General features: G+C 40.9%; 1 protein-coding gene and 1 long non-coding RNA gene across 3 annotated transcripts in view; one reads left to right on the top strand and one right to left on the bottom strand.

The window, feature by feature from the left end:
• The window catches only part of LOC310632133, a 12,146-nt gene extending 11,240 nt beyond the window's left edge, over positions 1–906 (bottom strand). The window contains exon 1 of the long non-coding RNA XR_014490783.1: positions 780–906. This is a non-coding gene — a long non-coding RNA (uncharacterized lncRNA). The remainder of the gene's footprint in view (positions 1–779) is intronic.
• Positions 907–1,048: 142 nt separating this feature from the next.
• HAT1 (histone acetyltransferase 1) overlaps positions 1,049–19,499 on the top strand; it is a 35,728-nt gene continuing 17,277 nt past the window's right edge. The window contains exons 1-4 of one of the 2 annotated variants that reach the window (XM_083348105.1): positions 1,049–1,199; positions 5,676–5,747; positions 7,656–7,731; positions 18,115–18,235. In XM_083348105.1, coding sequence (XP_083204231.1) covers positions 1,193–1,199; positions 5,676–5,747; positions 7,656–7,731; positions 18,115–18,235 — 276 coding nt within the window. In that variant the 5' untranslated portion in view covers positions 1,049–1,192. Of the gene's footprint in view, positions 1,200–2,767; positions 2,822–5,675; positions 5,748–7,655; positions 7,732–18,114; positions 18,236–19,499 lie in introns of those variants that run through there. The other variant, XM_083348106.1, reaches the window with a different exon arrangement.

The following is a 19,499-nucleotide window of genomic DNA, read 5'->3' on the forward strand; positions in this document are numbered from 1 at the left end:
ATATATATATATATATATATATATATATATATATATATATGCAAATTATTCAAATTGCTAATAAAGAATTTGGGAGGCTAAGATGATCATTTCGAACTCTTTATGTTCTCATCAGTTAGTCATACGCTTTATCTGAGATTCGAACCTGGGCTGATTATATATCAGGCAGTGTTTTAACTTCCTGAGCCACGGGTTCTTTCTCTCTTTTATTAGCTGGAAGGCAAGGCAAATGTATGTTTAAGTATTTGTCAAGGCTTTTTGAATGGACCTTGCTAATTAACTCTTTCATTCCTGTTTTGGCCCGACTCAGGGCTTATCCACAGGACATAGTCAACTTATGACAGCTCATTATTTGTGCAAATTATTCAAATTGCTAATAAAGAATTTGGGAGGCTAAGATGATCATTTCGAACTCTTTATGTTCTCATCAGTTAGTCATACCCTTTATCTGAGATTCGAACCTGGGCTGATTATATATCAGGCAGTGTTTTAACTTCCTGAGCCACGGGTTCTTTCTCTCTTTTATTAGCTGAAAGAGTTAATTAGCAAGGTCCATTCAAAAAGCCTTGACAAATACTTAAACATATATATATATATATATACATATATACATATATATATATATATATATATATATATATATATATATATATATATATATATATATATATATACATATACATATACATATACACACACACACATACATACACCCACAGATATAGAATTATATAGAATTACTTCTTTTTGCATTTTGTGTTACAGAATTTTTAGCTCACCCAAACTTTACGGTATAATGTAGCAAGCTTTAACTACAGGGAGGGAAAAAGCAGAATGAGAAGTACGGAAAATGAAAAGCTCTCACGCAGGAAACTTCCTCGGAAAAAAGGCCGGTTGAAAGACCAAGGTGGGCGGAGCTCTTCCGAGACACACCCACCCCAAGTCTTAAGGGAAGGTCAGCGATAACGGGGGGGGGCGGGGGAAATTGGTATTTCCAAACTGCGCGTGCGTGTGGAAAAAAAAAACCAACCCTGCGGACGTCGCTCCCGTCTCTTCAGCGCAGAACGAGCGGAAGGGCAATTCCTTCCCCTGAGCACGTCATTTCCGGCGTGTGGGCGCGCGGCTTGATTCGCTCGGTTTGGCTAGGTCTGTTGGCTTCGCTGGCGCCGAGGCCGCCGCCGCCGTTTGGGAAATGGCGGGTAAGGAAGGGACCCTCCGGGCACTTAAACGGGGGCGGATTGGAGACCTGGGTCTCTGGTGTCCGCTCTGCGCACTCTCGGCGAGGCGGGGTTTCTTAGCCAGAGTCTGGCAGGTGATGAGCGGGAAGCCCACCCTGTCTCCGACTCTTATACCTGCCGTCCCGGGAAGCTCTAATATATCCCTGCTGGGCGGGAAAAGAGTCTCGTGTATCTCGCTCTTTCTGCCGCGGTAGGGGAAGGAGAACCGTCCCCCGCTGGTGGAAGTGGGAAATGCTTGCCTTGCCCTCCGATTCGTGGCTGTTTCTCAGCTCGCTTTGAAGATCGTTGACTGGCGGAGAGCTAGTTCCGCAGACGGCTCGGAGGAGAAAAAGGGGGTGCGCTGGTCCTTCTGGGTTCTTCCCCTGGAGTGGACCTGTGGGTAGGAGGAGAGGTTGATTGGTACCGGTAGTATCTGCCGGCTAGAAGAGAATTAGGCCGCGTGGTTAATGGCAAAGCAGGGGTCCTCAAACTCTTCAGCTCACCGACCCCCTTCTGGGAAGTTTCAGATTGTAGCGTCGACCTCCGTGTATTCCCTATGCGAAAATAATTTTAACAAGTATTACTTTAATAGTAGGGTGAATACTTACAACATCAACCCTTTGGATTGTTCCCTTGGGCGTTGATGTTGAGCACTTTGGAGAAGCCTGGTGTAAACTACTAGCTATTGTAGCCCCTTACCTTTTAAACTGTTGCAGAAATGGGCAACCTTTGTGTGACACCATTATCCTAAACAAAGAGGGTTCTCCAAGTAAATATCTGCACTAAATGTGGATATCAAGTTTGAAAATATTGGAGCATATTACTTTACAATGCAGCTTTTATTTATTTATTTAGATTTATATACCGCCCTTTCCCGAAGGACTCACTGGTGCTCTCACAATCTGTTGTGTCAGTTGACAGTCTAATACATCTGAATGTCATTAAATTGAGGGGAAAAACTAGTCGAAAACAAACATCCCAGTGCCTCTGTAACTTGGGAAACTACTGTTCCTCAAAAGCCCTTTAATTCACCTGCTTATGTTCTTTGAAACTTACTATATTATAACTTCTGTTCCGGTATTAGGCATATGTTTTTGTGTCTTTTTTGGAATGCAAAAGCTTATAGAATCTGTGATAATTCTAAAATATGGGCTTTTACATATCTATAGATAATTTGAGATTTTAGAGCAGAAAATTCTAGTTTTCCTTAGGGTGGGAAGTTCCTGCAGCCAGGAATTAATGAGTGATGAGAACATTGGGATATAGCACTGAAACACTAAGTACTAACCAGGCCTGACTCTGCTTAGCTTCCGAGATCAGACGGGATCAGGCGTGGCCGTAGACACTGAAACACTGATTTTGCACATCTACCTTGTTTCTGTCTTCATTCTCACAGGGAGGAAGAAAACTGAAAAAAAAAATACTGATTGAAGCTAAAAATGTAACTTGCAGCGATCTGGATCTTTCCAGATATTTTGAGCCTTTGCAGCATCTTGTCAGCTAGTCTCTATACCTGCTAGTCATATTGGGAGTTGTAGGCCAAAGCATCTGAGAAATCCACAGTGCAGAAAGTTGCTCTGAAACACAAATAACTTCTGGCATGGGTGAGGTTATGGCAAATGTTACAAACCTGAATAAGGCTACACTCCAAAATTCTCTGTGTTCACAAGGCTAAGTCCAATGAGTAGTGGTTTCTGTATCTTTGCTGTAAGTTTTCAAGCAGATGCTAGATAGCCATATTTCTGGAATAGTTTAGTAAATTTCTGTTTGGACTAGAGAGATTTGGACTAGAGAGCCTTCATTGTCTAATTCATACATTCTATGATTTAATCGCTTTTAGAAGTTTTAGGATGCCAGCCACTGTTGTAATAATTTGAACTCATAGATATAGGTTCTGAAGCAATTCATGCCTCTTTCATTTATTAATTGTGTGAAAGGATCTTTGCATAATTATCAGAGAATAGGGTTGCACTGCCATCCTTTTCTATCAGTCTTAGGTGCAATATTGGTCTTACTTCCTTTGAGTTCAGTATATTAGAGAAGTGTCTTTGCTAAATCTCAGAATAGCATCTGCTCATGTTGCATAGCAAGATAGCATACAACTAGAAGACATTATCACTTATAGGTCTACATGGTCATAGGTTGAGGGTCAGTATTATGCTTTATTTCTTAATTGCCACAAATGTTATTGTGTTGAAGCAGTGTTTCTTAAGCTATTTTGGAGGATCCCAAAAAGTGACACGGATCTTTCCAGATATTTGTTGGTATGGCTTATATTTATTGATATTTACCATATTAACTTAAAATTGACACATTCTTACAATATTTATTGAGTATCAAGGTAACAGTATTAAACCAATTAACAAATACTTTCATAACTATTCTAACAAATTAAAAATAGTAATGAGAAAAGTGCCATTGTTTTACATTTTTACATATGTAAAACAATATCCGACAAATAATTATGAATTTGCAGAATCGTGACATAATCTTGGGGATAGTCTCAGGGAGCCTAAGACCACACTCTTGAGAAACACTGCTTTAAGATGCAGTAGCTATTTTGTCAGTCCTTGAAAATAGGTCATATTCTCTATTGCATAATATATTATGGTTGTGAATAAATAACCAGAAAAAAAATATATATTATGGTTGTGAATAAATAGCCAGAAAAAAATACCAGGATGAGATTTGTTTATATACATTTATGTCAATCTTCCAGCCCAATATAGGATGAATTATAAATAAATCTGTTAGATAAGTATATACAGTAAATAGTTACGGTTTCAGGTGCCTAAGTTACTTTATTCCACTGTGGAATAAAGCAGCAGTAGAACAGACTTGTGATTGCTGAAGTTGAAATTCTGAGTTAATTGGGCAAAATGAAGTGGTCTTCAGAGTCTAGGCACAGGATTTCTAATAACCAAGGAAGACGATGTACCGTACTAAATCTTCTATTTAATGGTTTTCCCATATATAGAAAGTAATGAAAGGACAATAATCTCTCCCAATTTGTTGAGCTTCTAAAAGTACAATGCATCTGTAAGGAATCTGGAGAGGAAAGCTGGGTCTTTCCTCTTGCTTTGAGGCAGAGATTCCCAGAATACGGTGTCTATTATTGATTGCCAGAGTTGATAATTGCCAGCATATGAAGCCAGAGAAAATGGAAGAATTTTCCTATAATTGTGATAAGACTTCTGAAGTTTCAATTTGTTTACAAATTGGATTTTGAGGAGGGGAACAAAGAATTACCCTAGATTTTCTATGGGGATTGATTGGGTGTATAACCAGCTACCGTAAGTCCAATTCTATCTAGCCCTATGGCTTGATGCACTTTTACCTCAGAGGCTGTGAACTGCTCTCAAAATGAAAGGCAACTGGACTATGTTTTTCCCCTGGAGGAAGAAGACATTTCACTTCTCATCCAAAAAGCTTCATCAGTTCTGGCTGGATGTGGGGGAAGGTGATGGAAAGATTAGTTCTGACATTAATTCTTTCCATTCCCCCTACCCAACTATCCAGCCAGAACTGACGAAGCTTCTTGGATGAGAAGCGAAATGTCTTCTTCCTCAAGAGGAAAAAAACAGTCCAGTTGCCTTTTGAAAAAGCACTTTTGAGACAGCCATGATCTGGATGATGGAGAATCTCAATAGACACTCTCAAAACAATACCCACTTTTGGAATGTAGTCTTCAATATATTGCGCACAGGCTGGCATAACCCTCAAGCCAATAGAAAGTGCACACATTCACAGTAAGAAATTTGATGCCTGAAAGAAAATGAGAATCCACTTGGTTAGGCATATTTTCTTGACCACACATTTTATTTCTGTTGGGCAAATGGCCTAATACAAACATGACATAAGAACTACAAGATCATTTAATTTAATTTAATTTAATTTATTAATATTTCTATACCGCCCTTCTCCCGAAGGACTCAGGGCGGTGTACAGGGCAAGAATAAAACACAAAGCTACAAAAATTAAAAAGTAATTAAATACATGCCCATAAAAAACAAAGTACATTAATAAAACCCCAATAAAATGATAGTAAAAACCCCACCAATCCCCCCTCAGGCCAGGCCGGCTTGTTCGAACAGGTATGTTTTCAGATCGCGGCGAAAGGAGCGAAGATCGGGCGCCGTCCGGAGCTCAACCGGTAACTGGTTCCATAGCTCCGGGGCGCCCACAGAGAAGGATCTCCCCCTGGGGGCCACCAATCTACATTCTCTGACCGGTGGCACCCTGAGGAGGCCCTCTCTGTGGGAACGCACAGGGCGGAGGGAAGTTGACACCGGCAGCGTCATAGTGAAGAGTTGTGCTTGTTAGACCATCTGTTGAGGTGCTTGTTGCCTTCCTTATTATCTTTGCTTTTATTTAAAATAAAATAACATGTAAGCTAAAATATTTTGTTTAAATGCTTTTATATTGTGGCAAAAACTGATTTAAAATTCTTTTCCCTAGGTCTCTCTGTTATGGAAAAGAAATTGGCTGAGTACAAGTGTAATACAAATGAAGCAGTTCATCTAAAATTAGGTAAAATTTTAAAATATAGCTGATGTAACCCACTATTTCAGAAGTTTTGCTAAACAAAAAGACTAGCAAAGTACCGGTAACAGTAGCCTTTCATGTATATAGTGGTATGTGCATGCATCTTTATAGAATTAACGTAACAGTATAATATGGTTCCTGTTTCACTTATTTAATGATTTGTAGCATATCTCTTGCTATGTGCTGAATATGTTTGAATCGAAACTTTTGATGAGTATTGAACAGAAAGTAGGTATTTGCCATCAGATGGGTGTTAGAACTGGGCTCAAATATCATGTCAGCTCAAAATCATCCTGTGAAACGTTTCTAGCAAAGCTAGAAATGTAAGATTTATTGCACAGTCTTCTGCTAACACCAGCCTCATTTTGGAATTGCTGATATTTTAAACATTTCCTTAGTCTTGTATAGGTAGTTCTCACTTATCATTAGTACCAGGAACTCCATTGCTAAGCTTCACAATCAGAAGCCTGAGTGAAGGTCACAAATGGTTATCATATTGCTGTGGGACACTGCGAGCATAACAACTGTGAGCTGGTTGCTCAGTGCTGGAATATAAGGTTTGTCATAAGTGCCCCTCGTTCAGCAAGTGTCATAACTTCAAATGGTTATAGTGAACAAGTAGATGTTAAACAAGGACTGCCTGTATTCAGCTGAATTGTGTACACATTTTTGCTTTTTGATAATGGAAGTGGCAATGTGTGAAGAAGCCTTATGAATTTAAGACTCTTTAAGTTATATGTAAAAGGGACGTGGTGGCTCAGTGGGTTAGGACGCTGAGCTTGTCGATCAGAAGGTCAGCAGTTTGGTGGGTCGAATCCCGAGTGCCATGTAACAGAGTGAGCGCCTGTTACTCGTCCCAGCTTCTGCCAACCTAGCAGTTCGAAAGCACGTAAAAATGCAAGTAGAAAAATAGGGACCACTACGGTGGGAAGGTAACAGCGTTCCGTGCGCCTTTAGCGTCCAGTCATGCCAGCCACATGACCACGGAGACGTCCTCGGATAAGCGCTGGCTCTTCGGCTTTGAAACGGAGATGAGCACCGGCCCCTAGAGTCGGAAACGACTCACACGCATGTGCGGGGGATCCTTTACCTTAAGTTATATGTGGGATCCTTTACCTTAAGTTATATGTGGTACTGTGGAGAAAATAATGGAAATAGATTCTTTTCCCTATCACTACATTCTGAATCAGAAATTGTAATAATGTCAATCTGAGAAGTTGTACAGGATCTAATTATTTAATGAACTATATCTACAGTAGAGTCTTAAACTGATTTTCCGTGACAAAGAAAACCTTGCTGTGACATGCATTTGAAACTGAAGAAAACATGAATTTGTTAGGGCTTGAGCAGTTCTATGTTCCCAAAATGCATGGCTAAAGCAACATAGAATTTTATTTTATTTTTATTTTAATTCCATTTATATCCCGCCCTTCTCCGAAGACTCAGGGCGGCTTACAAGCTTAGCAGTAGCCTTCATTCTATGTATATGCCTGACTTCCCTCTTCCAAGGTGTTCTTTTGGTGGTAACAGAAAGCTCTGCTTGCATTAGCACTTATACTCTGCCAGTGGTGGGATCAGAAAAAATATATTTTAATATTCTAGTGAGGAATGCTGAACTTTTACGGGTTCCTAGATTGTCACAATTCCACTGTAATAATGCCAACTGAAATAGTTGACTCCATCCTATTAGAAGTGGCTTCTGGGTGAAGGAGTTGAAAAATATTGGCTCAGTAGTAGATAAGATTTCAGACATGGTGGCATTACCGCACTAGATGCACAGATACTCCTCTTTTTCATACTGCTCTTCCCATTGATACAATTTCTGTAAGTTAACCAAAATATGTGGGCAGACCACTACCAACTATTCAAATGCAACCAACTTTTTCTCATCAGTCCGCTTCCCAGAGGATTTGGAAGATGATAGCACAACATTTCATCCAGAGTTCAGCCATCAAGTCTTTGGGGATGAGTAAGTGATATAAGATACTATAAAAATAGTTTTAAAAGATTGGATTTTGTACCAATGCCATAAAATTTAACAGTAATTTTTATTAAATTGCATGCAGCTCTTTCAATAAATATATGGATCTATAATTTTTTTTGCCATATAATTAGCTGAGGTCAAGATCTGTAGAAAGATTGGCGTTGCTTCTATGTTATGCTATTTTCTAAAGTTGTAACAGATTTTAATTTCAATTTATTGAAGTTTTTAATTAGAATAATGAAAATAATATAAACTAAATTCAGAAAGCAAAGTAAAAAAGAGTAAAGTGTAAAGAAGAAGAAAGCAAAAGTGTGTGTATATATATACACACACATATATACACATATATATACATACATATATGTGTGTGTGTATCTTCCAATGTTCATCACAAATATTTTTTATTGTTTTTTAAGAAAAAAGATACAAAACACAAAGACTTAAGCAAGTGCTTAAAATTGTGAAAAAAATCCATTAGAAAAATGTAAAGTGTAATGTCTTGTTACACTAAACAGTTAGAATTTATACTCGTACACATACACACACACACACCTATATACACTTGCAAGTAATAAAATACTAGAATTGGATGGATTCTCGAGTGATATAACATTTATAGATCTTTTGGTGGGAAAACTATCAATTGTACCATGAGATATTTGATAAGGAATATTATAAGAGCATGTAATCAGGCTTATATTACAGTTATACCTAATGTGCAAATTGTCATTGATTAACATTGACACAAAGAACTTAACAGCAGTGTTAGCAAATAGTTTAGAGCAATTGTTACCGTTTGTTCTTAAGAATGATCAAGTAGGGTTTATAAAAATTAGGTAAGCAGCAGGCAGCAGGCAGTATTAGATAGGTTGTAGATTTGAATACAGGTAGTCCTCAACTTACGACCACAGTTGAGTCCAAATTCATGGGGATGCTGCAAAGGTCGTAACTGAAAAACTGTCATAAATCACATTTTTCAGTGTTGTTGTAACTTTGAACAGTCACTAAATGAACTATTGTAAGTCGAGTACCAGTGGCCAATTTGAAATCCTGTCATTATATGTGAAAAAGCTTTGACCAAATATATAGATAATAAATGTTTGCTGTGTTAAATAGTTTGGGATTTCCTTTAAAATTCTTAAAATGGATCAAGCTATTATATATGAGTCACCCAGTAAAGATTAATGGTTTGTTTTTTGCAATTTTCCCATTATTTAGAGCAGACATGTCAAACACAAGGCCCGCGGGCTGGATCTGGCCCGTGATTGGCTGATATTTGGCCTGCGGGGATGCCCTTGAGATGGCGATCGACTGGCCCCCGCTGTCCCGGCCCTGCCCAGCCCGGCGGCCCCCATGGCACGTGCACAGGAGGTGAGCATGCGGGGGCCGACAGTGTCTGGTAGCAGGGGCTGCATAGCCCGCTGTGAATACCGGTCTGGCCCTCCAGCAACAGTGCTGCGCCAGCAGCACAGCATGCAGAGTCAGGGGACACATAATGCAGATAGCCAGACACACCTATTCTGTCTCACCACTTTTTGGTTGGAGAGCAGGTCGCCCCTGATCATCTCCTCAGTCCCCTTATGGGTCTTGCCCTTGGCTTGCAGGTGGAGTGTATTCCCCTCACGCACCTCAGTACCCGCTGCGGCCACTAGCCGCTCACATAGATCCATTAGGCCCTTGCCCAGAGCTGCAGGCCCACCCAGCACAAAGTAGTTGAAGCGGTCGGCTAGGAAGCCCTGAGTAGAGGTGGTAGAGCACACCCATGCCCAGCAAGCAAAAGGCCACCCCAAGTGGGGAAAGCCAGATCCCCATCGGAGCCATGGCTACCCAGTCCCAGACCAATGGGATCTGGCTTTCTCTGCTCGGGATTGCTTTTGGTTGCTGGGCATGGGTATGCTCTACCACCTCTACTCGAGTTTCCTAGCTGGCCGCTTCACCTACTTTGTGCTGGGCAGGCCTGCAACTTTGAGCGGGAGCAGCCTAATGGACCTGCACAAGCTGCTGGCGGCAATGGCCCGAGGCGGGGCCAAGGTGTGTCGAGTGCGTGAGGGGAACAGGCTCCGTGCACGGGCCAAGGGCAAAATCTGCGAGGGGGCCAGGGAGATGACCAGCAGTGATCTGCAAGCAAAAACAGATGGGATGGAGTAGGTGCATCCGGCGGTCTGCGTCACAAGCCTCTTCCCCTCCCCTACTCTGCCTGCTGCTGGAGGGCTGGCCTGGTATTCACAGCAGGCTGCAGAGCCCCAGTGTGCCACGGTCATGGGGCCGGCAGGCTGTGGCTGCTGATGGACACAGTCAGTCCCCATGCACTCACTGGCCTCTGTGTGCGGGGGCTGATGGTGTCAGGCCTGCCCCCTGCCTGACTTCGCCTTGCCTCACCCTGCAGGACGAGCCTCCTGCCCACCTCCCCACCTGCCAGAGACCCCCTGGATCTCCCCCAACCCTGTGCAGTCCCCACAGGCGTCCCTCCCCACAGTCAACATTAAGCTGGCCACACCCATCCAGTTAGCAGTGACTACCGCAGCCATGTCCACCTGGCCCCCCTGAGGGCACCACAGTGCTGATACGGCCCTCCATGAAATTGAGTTTGATTTAGAGGATCGAAAACAAGGATGTCCACTTTTACCTTTTTTGTTTTTTGTGTAGACCATTGGCTTGGGTTATTCGACAAAGAAAATTTATGGATAATTTTACTTAATTTAATTGAACATAAATTGATTTTATTTGCAGATGACATTCTTCTGTTTATTTCTAAACCTTACACTAGTATTGCTCTCTTAATGCAAATGATAAATAAAATAGGATATTCTATCAAGTGGTTTAAATCGGAGGTTATGCCAATAGGTGAAAATCTGATTATCCATCCATTTAAGGAATATCAGCTTCATATTTGTATCAAAACCATTAAATATTTAGGTATGGGTATAGAGAAAATTATAATTCCTATATATAAAGGTTTCTTCAGATATGGGTAATCATTTAAACCTCATAATAATAATCCTAAAATAAATATTCCCATGTTAATTTATATTCTGGGAGGAATTCCTGCTCAAATATGACTTGTTTCGCATCTGTCATTTCTTCATAAGCATCTTTTGAACACTGTCCATAGAAGCAGACATTGTTGATATTGTGGCTACTAATTTCTGGCCCCATTCTTTAAATATCTTTTTTAGTACTTAAAAATAAATCCCAGTACTGATCAAAACCAAAAACAAATTTATACTTTCCCTCCCTTTTGGCCTGGAATCTTTAGTCCTCTCTTGTGTCCAATTTCTAAAAACATAAAGTCTCCAATCTCTGTTATGAAATATAGTAGACAAAATACTTTTTTTTCATGGAGATATGTTTATTTTACATATCGTATTTTCCGGAGTATAAGACGACTTTTGAACCCATGAAAATCTTCTCAAAAGTTTGGGGGTCGTCTTATACGCCGGGTCGTCTTATACGCCGGAAAAAAAACATAAATCAGTCGAGCGTCCCCGTTCTTGCAAAGCAACTTCAAGCCTCCTTAGTCCAGTCCCCCCTCCATTGTGACTCTCCCTTCCCACCCCCAAGAGCCTCTAAGCCCCTTCCCCTCCCCCTTGCAAACGCCAGACCCTGGGAGCGGCAGGAAGCCCCTCACCCAAGCGGCATCTGAGCATAAGCAGAGCGCACCCTGCTACCCGCTATCTCTCTCGGCAGACACCCGCATCCGGCCTCGCAACCAGCCGCAGAAGCCCGCGCCCAGCTTTCCTTCCCCCCACCCGCACCCGTCTACCTGTTCCTGGGCCCCGGCCCTAGCCGCGGGCCAGCTCGCCAACGACCAGGCCGACGGACTCCCGGCCGCCATACGCTGCACTTTGGGAGACGCTCCCCGGCAGATCGGGGAGGGAGTGCCCGCCCGCCGCCAGGCAGTTCCAAGTTTGGGGAACTTCCGGGGACTTCCGGCGGGCCGGGGAAGAGCGTGCCTGCCAGCCCGTTCCAGGAACTTCCGGGGACTTCCGGGGGGCCTGGCGCCCCTCTCGCCCGCAGACCACGCAGCAGCCCTCACCAGCCGGCCTTGGCATGGCTGCCCCAAGCCCGCCTCTCCAGCGCGTCTTCCGAGCCCACCTGGCTGACCGCCTCCTGGGCGGGGCTTGGCTCCAGACGCGCGGCTGCTCCGTCTGCAAATGTGCTCTCAAATGGGTGGGTGGAAGGAAAAGCCCCTTTGGACTTCAAAAGGGAGGCTTTACACCATCTGCATCAGACAGGGCTGAATCGGGCTTGTGTCGGACACTTGGCAACTGGCATGTATTTTCCGGCGTATAAGACGAAAAACCTTGAAAATCTTCTTAAAAGTCGGGGGTCGTCTTATACGCCGGAAAATACGGTAGTTGGTTTCAAAATCTTACACTAAAAGTTTCAATATTAAAAATTTACCTGGCCCCTTAATTTGCTTATACTGTAGTACAATTTTCTTAGATCCAAATCTACTTTACCTTTTTGCCATTCATTTAAAATTATTTAAGCTCTTTACTTGTTAATTTCTCTTTTGTTCAGAAATGAAGATAGACTCACGAAATGGCTTTTCAAACATGTTCTAAAGAACTCTAACAACTTGTAAGATGATTAAATAGGGAATTTCTGAAAGTGATTTGAAAGCAAGGTTAGCAAACCTAGTGCATGTTTAAAAGGTTCCATGTAAGTGTGAGCTTGATAACTCATCTCTTTATCTCCTGTTGTTTGACTCTTCGTTCTGGAGTTTTATCATGAGGAGCAACTGTGTAGAGCACATGTCCTCTCCTTGTCCAATCAATCAGAATCAGAATAGATTCTGGAAGGGGCCTTGGAGGTTTTCTAGTCCAACCCCCTGCTCAAGCAGGAGACCCTATACCAGTGATGGCAAACCTTTTAGAGACCGAGTGCCCAAACTGTAACCCAAAACCCACTTATTTATCGCAAAGTGCCAACATGGCAATTTAACCTGAATACTGATGTTTTAGTTTAGAAAAAACAACTCATACATTAACATCTTTTGTCTTAAGAAAAACACAATAACAGAACTTTAAATGATACAAACAACTTTTTATTGAAAGGTAAGAGTTTCCATTGGGCATGCTTTTGAACAATTAATGTAATTTTTGCTGTTATATGCATGCTGATAATTTGTCTAACCTTGGTTCATACTTTGTAAGTTTGAGAGCAACACATACAGCACTCAGGTCATCTGTTAGCTCTGTTTCTGGTGTCAGATTTGATATAATTCAAAGCTGAAAACAGCTGCTCACAAGCATAAGATGATCCAAACAAGGTAAGGAAAGCAATCCCAAATGTTTTCATTGACTTAAAATTATTTGGCAAAGAATTCCACACTTCAAGGATTTCATTTTCAGAACTAACTCTGCTCTCCTTTGTCATCCCTCCTGCTGTTTTCCCTACACCTTGTAATTGTTTGTTCAGTACATTGAATTGTAGTGTAAAATCTGTAAAAAAAAAACATGAGGTTGGTAATCCATGCCATATCAGTGAGCTGTGGATATTCCTGCCCCTTTCCATTCATAAACAGCCTAATTTCATGCAAGAAGGCTACCAATCTTTCCAGGACTCATCCTCTGCTCAGCCAGCGGACATTATTGTTCATAAGTAAACAATTATACTGTGCTTGAACCTCCTCAAGAAGTGCTTGAAACTGTCAAAAATTCAGAGCATGAGCCATGATGTAGTTCACCATTTTTGTGACATCTTTGAGGACATCGTCAAATTTTTTGCTGCTTTCCCTGGCACAAAGAGCTTCTTGATGTATAATACAATGGAACTGAATGACTTGACGTTTTGTTTCTTTAATAAAGAACTGTATGAAACCAGATGCTGCCCTCACCATAGAAGGTGTCCCATCACTAGTAACTGAAACCACTTTTTCTGGTCTTCTGTCTTGTGACAAAAAGGCCTCCTTCACAGCATTGTAGATATCTACCCCTTGTGTTCTTTCAGGCAAAGACACCAGTTTCACCAGCTCTTCTCATGGTGTCACCAACAGCATAATGCAAAATTACTGCTAGCCTTGCACGATTATTTATAGCTCTGCTTTCGTCCAAGCACATGGAGTAACAGGCTGCCTTTTGTAAGTCAGTGGTGAGCTGCTGATTAACATCACTTGTCATGCGCTGGACTCGATCTTTAACAGTATTTCTGCTAAGTGGCATCTCAAAGATGCGTTGAATAATTTTATCCTTGTTTGGGAAATCATGTAAAAGGGAATTACTCCCAGACAACATGGCCATTTTGATAATATCCCCATCAGAGAGGGGCTTACCATGTTCTGCTATGCACAGTGAAATTTGAAAACTGGCAGCTGTCAGATGATTTGTTTTAGAAAGATAGTTGCAAAACCTAAGATACTGGGAATGGTGTTTCCTCAATTTCCCTTCAAGAAACACTCTTCTTTCAGTTTCACCAAGCTTGGCAACACTTTTGTGGTTGGTGTCAAAGTGCCATCTGACACTTGACGTCCGACACACAACACTTTCATTACACAGAATAAATAACGCTTTCCCATTGCGTTCAATCACTCCAAGTGACTCTGTCCAGGCCTCTTGGAATGATCTTCCACTATCTGTTTTTACTTTTTTTGCTGTACTCCTTTTTGTGTGTTCAAGACTTGGAGTCTACAAAAACACAAAATTTAAAAAAATCGAAGCACCCAATACAAATGTATCCCTATACCAAAAATAGCTAATACTATTAGTTAACATTACAGAAATGGATATTCCCTGAATCAACAATCTACGGCAGTGATTGGCTGGCTGGCTGCATGAGCGGCTGGAATATAGGAACATAAGAAGAGACCGCTGGATCAGGCCAATGGCCCATCTAGTCCAGCTCCTGTATCTCACAATGGCCCACATCTATAATAAGGAGGTAGCACATACCCATCTGGGCTAGTAACCCGTGATGGACTTTTTCCCCAGAAATTTGTCCAATCCCCTCTTAAGGGCATCTAGGCTAGATGCCATCACCCTGTGGCAAGGAGTTCCACAAGTTAATTACATGCTGGGTAAGTGGATCTTCCTCCTTTATTGAGCAGGGAGAGAGCAACTGGTCTTCAGCACCCCAGCAGTGTCTTTCCTGGTGGCTGTCTGCTGGTGTTCTTTTGCTTCTTTTTACATTGTGAGCCCCTTAGGGAGAAGGAGCAGTTAGAAAAGTGAAATCTAAATACTGTCAATAATAGTAATACTGTGCAAGATTGCATCTATTGTTTTATTAAGCCAGCAGTATCCTAGTTGGATGGGGCGCGGTGGCTCAGTGGGTTAGGATGCTGAGCTTGTCGATCAGAAGGTCGGCAGTTTGGTGGGTCGAATCCCGAGTGCTGCATAACAGAGTGAGTGCCTGTTACTCGTCCCAGCTTCTGCCAACCTAGCAGTTCGAAAGCACGTAAAAGTGCAAGTAGAAAAATAGGGACCACTACGGTGGGAAGGTAACAGCGTTCCGTGCGCCTTTGGCGTCTAGTCATGCCGGCCACATGACCACGGAGACGTCCTCGGACAAGCACTGGCTCTTCGGCTTTGAAACGGAGACGAGCACCGGCCCCTAGAGTCGGAAACGACTAGCACGCATGTGCGGGGGAACCTTTACCTTTATCCTAGTTGGATGGCTGCATCATGCTGCATTTCAGGGGTCCTCAAACCTTTTAAACGAGGCCAGCTCATTGTCCCTCAAAGGCACCTCACCCCACTCCGTCTCTTTCAGAGGCCTCTTGCTCGCTCACTTACTGCTCTGTCGCTTCCAAATGCCACTTGCTCGCTCATTCGCTAACTTACTGCCCCGTCGCTTCCAAGTACCACTCATTGACTCACTCACTGCCCCAGAGCAGAGCAGCCCGGCCCTGCATCCCTCTGACTTTCTAGTAACGAACTCTGGAGAACTCTGTGCTGGGGTGACAGCGCACATACCCGCAGAGAGGGCTCTGAGTGCCCCCTCTGGCACGCCTGCCATAGGTTCACCACCACTGCCCTATACTATTTCAGACTGCTGGCTGTCCAGTCTTTTCTTAAAAAAAACTAGTCATGGAACAACTACAAAGTCTAAAGGCAAGCTGTTCCACTGGTTAATTATCCTCACTGTTAGGAAGTTTCTCCTTAATTCTAGGTTGCTTCTCTCCTTGATTAGTTTCCATCCATTTTTTCTTGTCTTGCCTTCTGGTGCTTTGGAAAATAAATTGACCCCCCTCTTCTTTGTGGCAACCTCTCAAATACTGGAATACTGCTATCATGTCACCCTAGTCCTTCTCTCTAGACTGGCCATACCCAATTCCTGCAACTGTTCTTCATATGTTTTTGTGTCCAGGCCCTTAATAGTTATAGTTGTTCTTTGCACTTTTTCCAGAGTCTCAACATCTTTTTTGTAATGTGGTGACCAAAACTGTATGCAGTAGTCCAGGTGTGGTCTTTCTAAGGATTTATAAAGCGGTACTAATATTGCATGTGATTTTGATTCTATGCCTCTGTTTATACAACCAAGGATTGTATTATCTTTTTTGGCTGCACGTGCACACTGCTGACTTACAGTATGTTTAAGTGATCGTCCACTATGACTCCAAGGTCCCTCTCACAGTTACTGTTCTGGAGCCAAGTTTTACCTAATCTGTATTTGTACCTTTGGTTTTTTCTGCCTATGTGTAAAACCTTGCTTTTCTCCACATTAAATTTCACATTGTTGGATAGGGCCCGTTGTTCAAGTCTGTCAAGATCCTTTTGGATCCTGAGCTTGTCTTCTGTGGTGTTAGCTATTTGATGAATTCGCCTTTTATTCCCTCCTCTGTCATTTATAAAGAAATTAAAGACGGAATCTCGCGGTACCCCACTGCTTACTTCTCTCCATGTAGATGTAGTACTATTAAGGACTAGTTGAGTACAATTTGTCAGCCATCTATCTAGTGGTAATGCTGTCTATCCCACATTTTTCCAGTTTACCGAGAAGTAGGTTGTGGTCTACTTTGTTGAATTCCTTGCTGAAGTCAAAGTATCCACAGTATCCACAGCATTTCACTGGTCGACTAATTTAGTTACTTTGTCAAAGAATGAAATAAGATTGAATCCAAACAAGACTGGGTAATTATTGTCCATCATATGGCCTGACATCTCCAATGTTGTCTAACAGTATCATTGTCCATGAAGATACAAGTTTGCAACTTGATACTGCTGGATGGGCCTTTCACCCAACCTCAGCAGGTGCATTAATTGCTATCTTACCTAAATTTAAGGACTTTGCAATATGACTTACACCCACATTTTAACTTGCTTAAATTAATACAGTGTGCTATATATGGTTGCCTGTGAACACCACCCAGAAACTTCAGAATGCAACAGCCAGCCTGCATCAATTATAAGCACATTACACATGTGTTCTAGGCCCCACACTGGCTTTCTGTTGACTTTAAAATTCTATTTTTGACCTTTTAAATCCTGGACTTGGGTCTAAAGCATTGTCAGGACTATTTTCAATCTGCTACAACTTTTGTAAATTGCTTAACCTGAATATTTGGAATATTTGACTTTGATTGCTGCCATCCATTTATTTATAAGTTTTTAAAATTATTTTTGTAATTGTTTTTATGTATTATATGTTATATGTGTATTTCATTGATTTTTATGCTATAATATTACAGCATAATAATGTTTTGTTGCTAGTGCCTGAATACATTAGGGAAGCTTATAAAATAATACTAAAAGATTTTTCTCTGGGTACTCATGGCAAATGAATTATAATTTCAATGAGAAATAATATCTTTGTGATTGTGTTGGCACACCTCAGCAATGATTTGTTCTGTGTTTCTAGCTGAATTGTTTTAGGTGAATAAATCACAATTTGAAACAATTACGGTATTTGTCAATTGCATCCAAGTGACTTGGAATGATATATAATTATTAATGGTTTTCAGGGTTATTCTTGGTTCATTGGGGTTGGGTTTTATTAATCTGTTTTAACCTATTTTTTAATGTGTTTTAACTTATTCATGGGCATTTTGTTTAATCGTTTTTAATTTTTGTATCTTGTTTTTTAATATGTATTGCCCTGTTCACCGCCCTGAGTCCTTCGGGAGAAGGGCGGTATACAAATAATAATAATAATAATAATAATAATAATAATAATAATAATAATAATACTCTACCAAATTCAGTAACAAATCCCCAGAGGTACAAAGCAAGAACAACTAAAATTGAAATAATGAAATCAGAAGTTGGCCAAACAACTCAATTTCTCATCTACAAGATGGTCTTGCTCAAGAAACTATAATTAATTAAAAAAAATGTGGATTACTGTGATGTATGATAATTGTCTTGGGAATTGACTAGTTTTCAACTGTAGACGGGTGTTTCAGTAATTGAATTTGTGTTTCTCCTACAGTGAGGTTGCCTTTGGTTACAAGGGACTGAAGATTCTTTTGTACTACGTCGCTGGTAACTTGTCAACACTCTTTCGCATTGATTATACATCAAAAGTTAATGAGAATTTTGAGTGTGTGGAGGTAAAATCAAATATTCAGATGTCATCTAAACTCGCTAAGGTTGCTTCTCTTCAACTTTTTATGCTCACATGTTTATTTTCAAATCCTTCACTATTGATTGTGGCTTAATCAGGCTGTTTTCCTTAATTTTAAAATGTGATTTAAAATGTGTACAAAAATTTTCCATTGTAACGACTCTGAACACAGTAACTAAAATGAGTAGAGCTATTTAACATTTTTTTTCTGCTTAAAAGCAACATTTTATATATTTTATTATTGTCCTCAGACTAATGTTTAATGAGTATTGTAAACAAGCTATGAATTTGTCATCCTTTATACAAGTAAATTGCATACGCATCAGAAGTCTACCATTATTTCATGCTTCAGGTATAAACCCCTGAAGAACTTCTCACTTATATGGTTGTATTTATTTGTATCTAGTAGTTTGAAATAGAACTGATGTAAAACTATAATTTGTCTGATCTCATGGGCCACTTCAGAATTACCACATGGCAGCTCTTAATGTAAGAAGTTCTATTTTATGTTCCTGGTCATTTCTGAGTATTGTGAGAATGTGATAAAGCTAGGTTTAAGGTAGGAAGCTACAGCTCTCTTTTCATCAGGACCAAACCATTGTTGCTTTTTAGCATTTGATATTGGTATTTTTAATTATCAGAACTAAAGTAGACTGTTGGTTGGGCTCAAGAATTCAAACTGTTTCTCAGGAATCTTTTTACTTATGTGCTGGTACTCTTTTTTTTTTTAACTTTGAGTACCAAAACTAGAAAGATGGGCAGAATGCCCTCGGAATGCTTTCCATATTGCAGAGTTATTTAGATGTACTTTTGTTTATATTTTCATATTTTTTGACATTGAAAATTAAGATAAAGGTAGATTGTAGATTTAGGCTAACAATATGCGGAAAAAAACCTGAGCCGTAAATATATTATTTTATTTTTAATGTGGGGGAGGGGAGTTTTGGAATTATGTTAATAAAACATTACCTCAGTGTTTACATTGAATCTGCTTTTACTTGTCCACAATTTTGGCAACCCAGACCGGGTGGTTCAGTTGATGCAAAAAATGGTAGGCTGTTAACCAGCGCATAAGACCAGAAACATTAGCCTGAGTTATTGACAATGGCTTGTTTTTATGGCATTTTACCTATATCAATAGTTGGCTTGAGTACCTTGTGAGCAGAAAAATGGGATATAAATCAAAAGGAAGAGCTACAGTTGCAAGAAAAAGTATGTGAACCCTTTGGGATTACATGGAGTTTTGCATG

Source organism: Vipera ursinii (genome assembly GCF_947247035.1).
Source record: "Vipera ursinii genome assembly, chromosome: 1".
NCBI classification, from domain to species: Eukaryota; Metazoa; Chordata; class Lepidosauria; order Squamata; family Viperidae; genus Vipera; species Vipera ursinii.